This window comes from Festucalex cinctus, chromosome 8 (genome assembly GCF_051991245.1).
Source record: "Festucalex cinctus isolate MCC-2025b chromosome 8, RoL_Fcin_1.0, whole genome shotgun sequence".
Lineage (NCBI taxonomy): Eukaryota > Metazoa > Chordata > Actinopteri > Syngnathiformes > Syngnathidae > Festucalex > Festucalex cinctus.
This window is the reverse complement of record NC_135418.1, coordinates 25,804,003-25,816,193: the sequence shown is the minus strand read 5'-3', so window position 1 is coordinate 25,816,193 and position 12,191 is coordinate 25,804,003. Positions and strand designations below refer to the sequence as shown.

Genomic DNA, 12,191 nt, shown 5'->3' with positions numbered 1-12,191 from the left:
TGCGAGTGCAATTTTTAACTTTCACACTTTGCCAGCTGCAGGAGCCATTCTGATACGAAAACAATGTTCCAAGCTCGCCTCGAAAAGAAAACCCGACACTGAAAATCTGCAATTCAAAAACAAATGGACAGACAACCGACACAAGACCAACGTGCGTGTCAAAGATGTCACTTTTGGGATGCATTTCCTCAAAATTCAGAGGCAAGAACACGAAAAACAAATGCAGTGAAATTGTCATAGCGAGCTGCAAGCAGGATGCTTGTCACAACCATGACAACAAAAGGCAACAGAGTGCTGAAGTGAGATTGGTGTGGATTTTGGCTAAGCACAAGAAGCAATTTTCATATGCAGAAATAAAAGGATGCATTACTTGAAGAGATGGACACGATCCTTGAGGGTAAACAAAGAGGAAATGACAGCTAAATTAAGCTAATGCCCCTCTCAGATTCCTCAGCTACCAGACAGAGTAAAGTACTTGCTGGCAATGTATTTTAGCAGCTGTGTGATGTTATATAAAATGCATTTCCCTAGCTATGGATGAGTCCATGAACTCTGGTAACACTCATCTGATGAAGTTTATGTTGAGTCAAAAGGGAGTTTTAGTACCTATTATTATTATTGAGAAAAAATGCCATTTTATTTTGACTATTACAATCCGACCAATATAAAATGACATTTGAACTCATTAAAAACAATCTTTGTGGGCTTTTGTCTTTTCAAACTCCATAAGAGATGGTCTGGCGGAGTGATTTCAGTGCTAACAGCAATAGACAAGAAGAAAAAGTCTGTTACGTCCTCACAGGTTGCTATGGAAGCACTTCAAAATAATGGGCACGCTTTCTCCAGAACAGTCCTTTGTGCGTTATTAAAAAAAAAAGTGCAGTGTGAAAAGGGTTTTAGGGTGTTTGGGTTTACGTGTATTTTCACAAAAGCCTGTCAGACATTATTCAGATGTCTTAGAAAAGAACGAATCGCATCTGCTCCAAGCAAAAACCTGTTACGCAAAAGCAATTTGTTGAGTTTCATGCTAAAGGCAGAACAATTATTCCACATTTTTCCATCCCATTCAGAAATGATCAGAAGCACAATGCGGTTTCGCAGCGCTTGGTCTGCTGTCAGCCCAAGAAAGCCCCGTTAGCCAGCTCTAATGGACCAAGTTAGTCTATCGTTAATGGACAAGCTTACTCGAGCGTGGTGGACCTTGATGCGATGATGTCTGACTCTTCCCGCACCGCCCGCGGCTTCCTGCCATTCGCCAAAGAAAGCGGTCGCATCCGCAGCGACGCGCCGTGCGCATTAGTCATGTTCACGCTGCATGTGGCCCTGGGTCAGCCATGCGCCCCCCAGAAGAAATGTCGGCTTTTTGCAGACGAAACTTCCTCGCGAGCCTAGAGATGAGATTTTTATTCTAAATCGAACCCAAATTCTGTTCATAGGAAATAATGGGAATAAAACCAATCCATCACATTTTGCCCTTCGAATTCTGCAGAATGAAACCTTGCCCTAGTACAAGCTAGAAAAATGTACTTTGCTTTGTCTAGAATCTTTGTGCCTCACGATTGAGCTGTGAATATCTGCTTAAAACCTCCAGCGGCTGGAACGTATCCGACCAGGTCATCACGAGGTATACACAGCCAAGTTTTAACGGCTGGATAACCCCTCGCCATACTTCTTTCAGGCATTAACATTTTCACACTTTATTTTTCGACCCAACATTCTGGGTAAGGTGATGTGTTCTGACAAGGAATGATAATCCCCTAAATCTCAGCCATCTTGTGTCAGACATCTTTTGACATTAACGTTAATCCTTGGGTTGAAAAACGGACCAGACTATCTGACCTTTTACATTATCTTCTATTCCTTTCGTGTAGTCGTCAATCCAAAAGCTTTGAAACCTTTTGCAGGCAGTGCACATTTCATTGGCAAGGCAGACTGCTCATTGACCTTTTTTGCCTCTCAACTTGTAAATTCACAGGTCAAGCTCGCCGCTTCTCGCCGTCCGCCGACCCCCCCGCTGGGCGCTCGACCCGACGTCCTAATTACGTTTGTTTTAAATTCACTTTGCGGCGGCGTTCAGCGACTCTTCGCTCATTTGCAGCTACAGCAGCAAACACTGCACTGCGATTGCACACAAAAAGCCGGAATTCGCATCGCCAGTTAATGACCCATGGCGCTGTGAAGGAAGCTGCTGGCAACACAGAATTAAGGTATAAAAAAAACAAAAAACAAAAAACTTTGTATCCATTTTGCTAACTTTGCGCTGACGAGCAGACGTGTTTAAAACAAAAGGGTGTGTCTTGTATAGCGTAAGGACGAACTTGCTTTTCCTTGGCAAAGCTTAAAGTGGAGTTTTGTGGAAATGAAGACTTTAATTTTGTACAATTGCGTAACTAACCTGCATATTTCTAAGTGTGCGTGGTCCTTTCTGAATCGCCTGCATTGAAGTGCTGCTTCCATGGATGCAATCTGGTCAATCCTTTTCTGTCTTTATGGGTACGCACTTCATGGTAACGGACGCCATGCTTGGAGATAACCCTGCGGGATTGATGTGGCGTGAGCGGTGGCTAATTTGGAGAGAGGACCCGCCCACTCAAAACAAGCCAAGTTCATCAGAGCTCCAAAATGAGGATGGAAAGTGTACTATAATTCTTGATTCGTGGGGTAATTTGGTGGAAAGAATGTCAAGACATCACCTGGGAACTGCGTTTAAAATAAATTAATTAATTAATGAAAGTTTCCTGAGCTACTTCCTAAGAGACAAATGGCGACTAGCAACATGGTACAAACGCGTCAGTCAAGGCTTTATAGTCTTTTTGCACTATCAGGTCGCTCAGTCAATTTTAGGTGTGGTGGACAAGATGAAAGAAAAAAGCTTGTTGTCAAAGTGGACATCCGGTCCGATATTGTTGATCTCGAGGAGCTTATTTGAATTGTGTCGTTGGCTGCCACATTGACGGCGGAATCTGCTCTCTCTTCAGTAAGCTGCTTATGGTCGGTCTGTTGTCTACAGCAAAAGTGGAAACACACACACACACACACACACACACAAAAAAAAGACATTTTCAACAATCACCAAGTACGGTATTAGAGCTGTCAAAATTGATCACTTTGGAAAACAAAGACCAAACCACTGGTTAATAAATAGTAATCATGGGGGGGAAAAAATACTTTTGTAATACAAAAATAATAATAATAATAATAATAAATTTAGAAATACGTCTTTAATCCTTTGAAGAAACATAGAAATAATAAATGTCAGACCTCCCAACAAGAAAATGTTTAAACCAATTGCCAATGTGAAGTTGTTTACAAATGGATCTACTTGATCTGAGCTCGACTGCCTGTTGTAATCTCTGTGTGGGAAATGACCTAATTGACAGTTTCTCAAATTAACTATTTTACTGCCACACGTTATCAAAGAAAAACTTTGATATGACAGAGGCTTTGATCATTGACGAAAAGAGATACAATGCTTCCATCTGCTGGCCATAGTTTAGAGTGTTTTAGATTCCACAACCCATTGACCAGGCAGTGCTGCACTTAGACGTTGCACTGAGAAAAAAAATAAAATAAAAATCTGTTGACGTTATTTAACGTTTATGGCAATATACGTTGTGATTTTACTGATCGTTATTAAACGTTTTTGGCGGTTAAAGAGTTAAGAAATAGTACGCACAAGGCAAAATTTAAGATACTGGGTACACTTTATCGTGTGTGCTGTCTTTACACTATGTGGTTTCTTTTAGCCTATGTTCAAATCATGTTAGCCAGTTGTGTTATGTTCCAGACACCTTTGGGAAGTGAGTTAGGAATCACAGAGCGCATCGATCTAGCCTGGTGATCAGGGCCTGATCTAACCTTGTTGTGTGTTTTCTAGCAGTCCGTGTAGCAATACTACACCCAGATACTGTGTTTAGAAAATCAACTCTCTTTTTTATTGCTAATACAAAAGTTGCTATCTTTGCAGTTGGCTACATCTGGCTTGAAGTTCTGCACCCGCTGACATATAACAAATATACAATTTCAACACAATATATGCAAGGAGTGAAGTGTGTTTCAGTGGACTTACATGTATGTTTGGTTGCCTGCTTGATCCACGGATGTCGCAATGCCTTCTCCGGGGTGAGCCGCTTTGTTGCGTCGTATCTGCTCAGTGATGCACAACAACTTAATAGAGACCCTCAAACAAATTCAGAGTTTTGACTGAAGAGTTTTGAGTGAAGAGTGAACCTACTCGAGACAGCACCGAATAAAATCCAGAAACTTTGGATTTTTCGACCTCAGTCTGGTGGCCAGAGGAGTCTTTGGTTGCTTTTTGTCTTCGGTGTCGGAACCGTCTGGAAATGATGCGGTCACGATAATGTTCGTGCACCAAAGATTTGGTTAAAATAAGCCTTCATTAAACCTCACCAACGCAGTAGTTTTTCCTGCTGGCCGCAGTCAGTAAGTCTAAAGGCGGGAGGCCCAGCACCTAAGGAACAGTCACGTTCAGGATTCTAACAACGGTCCAAATGTCAAAACTAAATTGTTATGATCTTACCTTTGTTATACAGTTGAAAATGTCGCCTTTGTTTTTGCCTTTGAAGAGAAATAGGCCCCAGTCGAGCTCGGCCAGCGTGCATCCTAGGCTCCACATGTCCGAGGCTGTGGTGCAACACTTGCCCACGAGACGCTCTGGAGCCATGTACGCCAGCGTCTGATTGGTGGGCCGACCTGTGGGAGAACACGACACATTTTGAGGTCTCTTTTCCATCGGCCTTAACGTCAAATGTTTGCGATTGGCTCTACTGGGCTCATGTCTCACCATATAGTAGTCTCACCTCTGATAAAGATGCTCCCTCCGAAGTCACTCACCGCTGCATTGTTTTCCTTGTCCAACAGAATGTTTTCCTTAAATAATCAATTAACAGCATTTAATAGGAGGTTTGGGACTAACCATACCCGGTTTGACTATATAACTCATAAATCATATTCCTGAAAAATCTTTTAAAGTAAATGATAGGCTACATTGTCTGACTACTGTGAACGGAGTTCATCAAGGCTCTGTTCTTGGACCCATACTATTTACAGAACATTGTTTAAGTTAAGACCATGCATCATGTTGTGAGCTATTTGTTTTTTGGACATTTACATCAATGAGTTTATTTTTAAAGGGGAAGTAACACACACACACACAAAAAAAAATCTTGACAATATGTTCTATGCAGCCCCACTAGTCTGAATACGGTATTCTGGTTAATATTGCGTTAGTGCAGTGCTTCTTTTTATGTTTTAAGTGGCCCAAAGACGTATTTATACGTTTTTTTGTTTGTTTTTTTAATGCTAGAGCATACAGAAGGCTTTGATGCAAAGAGCGGTTGCAGAAATTGTAGTTTTTACACAAACGGCCAGCAGGTGGCAGCAGAGCAAAGGAGATCAACCAGGGCCAGCTACAAAAAAAAAAGCTAAATTACTTACAATTTTAAATAGATTTGTGAAAACCGATGAAACTTAGCTCTCTTCTAATGCTAATTGCTGCAAAACGGAAACAGAAACATACTTTTTCTTTTTCCTGATGAAAGAAGAGACTTGTATCTTTCTTTTGATAGGTTCCATGCTTTTATAGCAATTGAACACAATATTCTGTGGGCCTTGCAAAATCAGTCAAAATTCAGTAAAACAGCCGGGAGCGAACGGGATTGCTTCTGTGAGAATGGCTGGGAGTGAATTTATTAATAAAGTTTTATTTTTGCTAGAAAACAAAAAAAGCAACAAAAGGAAGATATTTGAAGGTGTGTTGTTTTCTCTCTTGACACAACTATGAATACTTCAGCATTTGGTTCAATTAGTCAATGTTTTCGTGCTTCCATAAACAAAGTAGCTTTTCTTTTGAAACTAAATCCTCTTTTCCTCTGTTGAGAAGAAAACATTGTCGAGTCAGTCTTCATCTCTATTGGACTACAGCGTTATTTACGGTTTGGGGAGACAGTTGCGCTCGTAAAACAGTAGATGCAGTATTTCACTGTCTGCTCTGCCCATAAACTTGCCTGCTCTATCAACATGGCGGGATCAGCATATATATTTCTTTTGCCAAATTTGTTTTTGTTGTTCTCTCTTTACCGGTTTTAAGTCTCCGTGGATGAGTTGCATGTCTTTGAACACCTTCAGACACTTGAGCACGTCGATGGCGTATTTCCTGATGTCGGTCTCACACAGTCGGCGCAATTTACTCTCCTTTAAGGCTTTGTGAAGGTCCTTTCTAAAAAAAATTAGATAAATTAATCAACAGGTCGTCTTTAGAAAGTCACAAAAAGTTTGAACTTACTCAAAAAGTTCAAAGGTGATGCAGAGGTGACTGCGGAAGTAGAAGTGCTCCTTCATGTGGACCATGTTGGCTTTGCTGGTTCTGTCTAGTCGCTGCAGAGTTTTTAGATTGTCCAACTCTGTCTGTGCCATCTTTTGACCGCTTGAAGCAGAAATGATGTCATTTCACTGGCATGTCATGTGACAATACACTGAAAACTGGCCTATTCGTGTTTAACTATTAAATTGAACTGCTGTATGAGTTCAGTTTTTCTGTGGAAGCCATCTTCTTCAGCTATTTACTCAAAAATTGTGTGTATGCTGTTCTGGCCATCTCATGGACACGGCCGTGATAAGAGCAGTTAGCTTAGTCGAATGTTTCTCAAATTTTCAAAATTGTTTGAAGATGTTAAAAATTGGTATATATGTGGGGTGCCAAAGTAATTGATAGACGTGTTTTTCCCAGTGCCGATGCTGATTATTAGCCGTCAAGGAGGCTGATAGCTGATATTATTCATTTGCAGTAGGAGTAGGAGAGAAGATATTAGCGTCCAAAATAAAAAATAAAATAAAAAAAGATTTAATTTTAAACATATGAAGAAAAGACACCTTTGTTTAAAAATTGACAAAAAATGACAAAACTTGCAGGGAGCTTCCAAGGTCAACAACATGTGTTAAGCTAAACTAAAAACTGAATAAATTCTCTAAAGTTTTCTACTGTAAATAAGTTATTTATTTAATTTTAATTACATTTAATTGAATTATTTTTATTAATTAATTTTAAAAAATACAAAGTGGAAGTTCCCAGTGTGAGCGTAAACCTTTATTAAGCAGAAAATTCAATAAATCCATAAATAAAATGACGCATGCGAAACAGCAAATATAGCTAATTTTGGGTTTCCGTCAGGATTCATAAAAGTTTTCAAAAGATCTTTGCAGACAGTAAAAAAAATTGTCTGAATATGTTCGAAATGTCTGTGCGATAAGTAAAAACTGTGAACGACGTTCGCAAGCATTCACCAGCTTTATCGGCCTTCAGATTTGTAAAAAGGCCGATGCAGATATTTGTCAAAATGCCAAATATCGGCACCGATAATCGGCCTGGCCAATAATCGGTCTATTAAGATAAACCACTACAGAATGGAAAGAACTTCTAATGGTGTTTTTAAGCTCTGTGCTGGGATTGTAAAGTTCTTACTCGGCAGTGTTGCGAAAGACCTTGACGGCGACGAGCGTCATGTTCTTGTGGTCCCTGCATTTGAGCACCTTTCCGGCCAGTCCCGATCCCATCACCCCCAGCACCTCAAAGCGGTAGGCCAGGTGGTCTCCAGGCCTCTGCGAACGAATGGTTTATCCGATCATTCCGGGCCTTCTGGACGAAAGCATCAGTGGACGCTCACCACTTTGTAGAACCCTTTGGAGTCGTCGAAGGACTCGCCCTCCGCCGTCGTCGAGGACTCTTTGGAGCGTTGCATTTTCTTGGCCTTTTCTCCCACATACCACACGTGGTGGTATTCCTTGATTTCCGTCTGCTCGTACGGCATCAGGCATTTCTTGGTGTCCCGGAGTACCGCTGTGTACAGTGCAGTACGAACAAGAGTTTCACCGTTTGTTACAATGCTATCAGAATATATTAGAGCAGGGGTGTCCAAACTACGGCCCGGGGGCCATTTGCGGCCCGCCGTCCATTTTTTAGTGGCTCGCGACATATGCTAAAAATGGCATTTGACTCATTGAAAAAAAAATTTTTTTTTTTAAATGTTTGGAGATGGTCAAAGTAAGAAAGGGAAGGTGTCGAAAAACGCAGGTGCTATTAAAGGTTATTTTAGTTAACTACAACTAACGAAAAAAATAAAATTCAGAAAACAATTTCGTTAACGAAATAAAATAAAAACGAAGATGCTTTATAAAAAAAGAAAACTAACTGAAACTACATTTTATGTTTAAAAAATTAACTAAAATAAAACTATAACTATCGCAAAAATTTCCTTCGTTTTAGTCTTTGGTAATTAATTTAGTGCATGAGCCTTTGGGGATGATTTTAAATGTGATTTTTAGTACATTTATTTTGATATAACACAGTTTCTCTTCATAACATTATGTGGCCCTTGCGTCCTTCTGATTTTCTGTAGGTGGCCCTCAAATGAAAAAGTTTGGACACCCCTGTATTAGAGCGTCATTAGATGCACTTACATTCAGGAGTCCTGCACTGTGACTGGGAAGGGAGGAGTCTGCTCCTGGAAGAGCTTTTGTTTATCTGAGTAGAGACGCATCGAAACAGATTAAGGACGGCGTGACGATCAATTATTCATCACTGACAATTCCATCTGCGTGTTTATGCCTAAGAGGTTATGTTACGTCGCCGCCTTGTTTTGAAACAGAATGAATTTCCAGTAGTACCGCGAAGCAACCCGATATTCAATACATGCATGCAAAATCTAATATGCAAACATTTTAAATCGCAGGTCTCAAACTTAGGTCCTCGAGGACCGCAGTCCTACATGTTTTAGAGGTTTCCCTCCTCCAACACACCTGAATCAAATGATCAGGATCCTCATTAGGTGTCTGCAGTTTGCGTTTGGGGGAAGGGAACCCTCCAAAACTGGGTTCACCAATTCTGGTCCTCGAGGTCCAGAGTCCTGCAGGTTTTAGATGTTTCTGCCCACTAGCACACCTGATTCATATAATCAGCTCCTCAGCATGCCCGATAACGACGCTGATCTTTACTATCCGATGTGTTGGTAGGCAGAAACATCTAAAACCTGCAGGGCTCCAGACTTCGAGGACAGCAATCCGATCCACAGTCTGACCCGACAACCAGCTCATAAATGTATGATTTAAAGGTCCATATACCATTAAAACTTTTTCTTTATATTTTATGCAAAACCTTTTGTGGTTTTGAGCAACCGGGACATTTGAGAAACTGGCGATCACTACAAAACCGTAAAAGGACATCAAAGTGTAAGGAATAAAAAATAAATAAATTAATTAAAAAAAAAAATAGCAAAGTTAATTCACGTATTGAACTTTCGATCACATTTTTCAAGAGACAATCTCCAATCTATACCGATTCATGTACTCACTCGAGCACAGACTTGTTGGGAGGGCGATGAGACGGTTTTCTGCTGAGTCATGGAAATTTGCGGGAACCCGATTCTGGTTTTGTTCGACGGCAGGGAGGTCTGATAACGGACTACCACTTGGATGTTTTTGGTCGGCTGCAGCGGCTCCTTGTGGACTCTTGCGGTGTGAGGAATCTACATTGTGAAAGGGAGAAGGGCGAGTTCACATCTTTGAAAAGACAAGTAAAATGAAATTACTAGGGATAGACGGGGCCGATTATCGGCGCCGATATTTGGCATTTTGACAAATATCGGCATCGGCCATTTTTTGAATCTGAAGGCCGATAAAGCTCACTGAGCAGGGGATACTTGCGAACGTAGCGAATTTGGGGTTTTCATCAGGATTTGTAAGATGTTCGCAGTCAGTTTTTATTTGTCGTAAACACATTTGGAACATATTCACACAATTTTTGACCGCGAAAATCTTTTTGAAACGTTTTTACGAACCCCAACAAGAAACCCCAAATGAGCTACATTCACATGAATTTGTTACTCAGTGAGAAATTATATATAGTTTGAAAGAATTCCCCCCCCTCCCCATTTTATTGCAAATGAATATCGGCTTGAAATATCGGTTATCGGCCGACTTGACTACAAATAATCTGTATCGGTATCGGCCTTGAAAAAACCATATCGGTCTATCACTAGAAATTACAAATTTTATTCATTTTTGTAGTCCTCACGTGAGAGCTTAAATCAAATTAGGTTTGAGCAGTTATTTTGCCAGTGTATATTGTTTTCAACAGAAACATGAGAATATCCATCCATTTTCTTAACTGCTTTTCCTTACCAGGGTTGCGGGGGTTGCTGGAGCCCATCCCAGCTCAGCCAATCGCAGGGCACACAGAGACAAACAAACATCCACACAAGCACACCTAGGGACAATTCGGAGCGCCCAATTAACCTGCCATGCATATCTTTGGAATGTGGGAGGAGACCGGAATACCCGGAGAAGACCCACGCGGGCACAGGGACAACATGCAAACTCCACCCAGGAAGGACGGAGCCTGAATTCAATCTTGCGTCCTCAGTACTGGGAGGCGGACGTGCTAACCACACAGCCCCGTGCCGCCCTACATTAGGACAATCAATTTCTATTTATCTTTAAAATTTGTCATTAAGTTTAATAGTATTAAAATTACATTTAAAAAAATCATAAGGGGAGGGCATAATAAGTTCAGGAGTCGGCAAACTTTCCCTTTCAGACATGTAGATCATGATTTGTGAGTAAATTGCTTGTTGTAGAAATGTTTGAATGATTTATTAAATGGGGAAAAATTTCTATTCATAGACGTTGACAAAATTTTTTTTAAAAGTAAAATAATGTAGTTAAAAAAAATGTAAAGATTCCGACAAATAAAACTTAAATGTCTTGAAATTCAGTTCTGAATAAGCAATTTACTTATTCATCCTTAGAATGAAAGTAGAATTCATAATGTTATGTACTTGTTGACAGTCGTGTTTTGTTGTTGTTGTTGTTGTTGTTGTTGTCGTCGTCGTCGTGCCGGACGTGTGCCCCCCACCCCCTCCAAAAAATAAAAAAAAATATAAAATAAAAATACATTTACTCCGTTACATCATGTAAGTTGCATGAATGCTACATTGTTATCCCTATGTCCAAACGGCCATTTCCCAGCTAGCATCCAAACTAACCTTGTAAAGTTGCTCGTTAGTTGCCTTATCACTTTTTGGTGCGGCTGCTTGCATCTTCCCGGGTGCCGCTTTCTAAAGTGGCGACTGGCGAGCATCTCTCCTTCTTGGTGAGCGTCTAACAAAAGTCGTCGTGGCCTTTCGCAAACTCCCAGCTGCGCGCCCTCGCGTCCGCGAGGCCTTTTATTTGTAATAAAGCGGCGCCTGCTCGTCATGGCCGCTTGAAAGATTACTTTTGGAAGCGCGCGGCCTGCACGTCAGCGGCTTCGCGCACGTCAGGTGACAAAACCCGAACAGTTTGGGTGACGCGAGGCCGGCGGGGGTGAGGGAGAAAGTCGTGCAGTTCCTGCTCATTGTTTCGAGAGTTGACAAAGCGCCATATTGTAATTGACGGGACGCAAGACGCCGTCACCACGCTAACATGGCGCTGCCAATCAATAAGCGAAGCGCGCATCTCGAATTCAAGGTGCATTATGGGTAGCGGCGTGGTGCATTGTGGGTAGGCGAAACTACTAAACGGTCATTGAAAATGAATTGGATCCAATGGAATCGGCTCTGATAGAAACGTTTCAACCGCTGGAAAGTTGCTGTTTTTAATATGCATAGCATGTGGTTTACTGACACCGGGGAAGTTGACTTGCATGTTTTAAAGTGTACAGTTACGCAAATAGATTGTCATCACTCTAATCTCCGCCATTCAAATTGAAAGGGTAGTTGGTAGCCTCGTTTTTTCCCTCGCGCATGCGCAAACTTAATGCGCACTTCGCAAACTTAATGCGCACTTCGCTTATACAGACAGATTCAACAAATATGATTTATAAATATATTTAAAATTTCAATATGCGATCAATTAACAGGTAGGTTGTCACAAATATTTAAGGCTGTCACAAATTCTATACTTTTGTCTCATGATTTGGGTAAAAAGATACAAAACACTGTTATAGGCTAGATTGTTGTTTGTTTGTTTTTATCTGTAAAGTTGTGAGTAATTAAATCTGTAGCAAGCACTGGCAAATATAAATGAAATTCAGTTTCTGGTTGCACATATTAACATTAAGGTTGCTCTCGCAAGATGAACCGCTGGTGGTTCTGGTGGACCAATCACAGAGAGACATTGTGTTTGGGGGCGGGATATGC

General features: G+C 41.0%; 2 protein-coding genes across 9 annotated transcripts in view; one reads left to right on the top strand and one right to left on the bottom strand.

Moving 5' to 3' along the window:
* Positions 1-12,191, top strand: part of rap1gapb (RAP1 GTPase activating protein b) — a 94,867-nt gene that overhangs the window by 39,207 nt on the left and 43,469 nt on the right. The gene's annotated exons all lie outside the window — the stretch shown is intronic.
* LOC144024569 (dual specificity tyrosine-phosphorylation-regulated kinase 4-like) lies at positions 2,702-11,471 on the bottom strand. 2 transcript variants are annotated; one of them, XM_077531007.1, is made up of 13 exons: positions 11,058-11,471; positions 9,366-9,539; positions 8,476-8,539; positions 7,683-7,855; positions 7,481-7,617; positions 6,305-6,445; positions 6,100-6,238; positions 4,821-4,890; positions 4,541-4,713; positions 4,411-4,471; positions 4,235-4,337; positions 4,070-4,146; positions 2,702-2,997 (listed from the first exon to the last, which is right to left on the bottom strand). In XM_077531007.1, exons 1-13 carry the CDS (start codon positions 11,109-11,111, stop codon positions 2,987-2,989), a joined length of 1,377 nt encoding a protein of 458 aa, XP_077387133.1. In that variant the 5' UTR covers positions 11,112-11,471; the 3' UTR covers positions 2,702-2,986. The 2 variants fall into 2 exon arrangements, with proteins under 2 accessions (XP_077387133.1, XP_077387132.1); XM_077531006.1 differs by having other exon boundaries at positions 2,702-3,004; positions 11,058-11,470.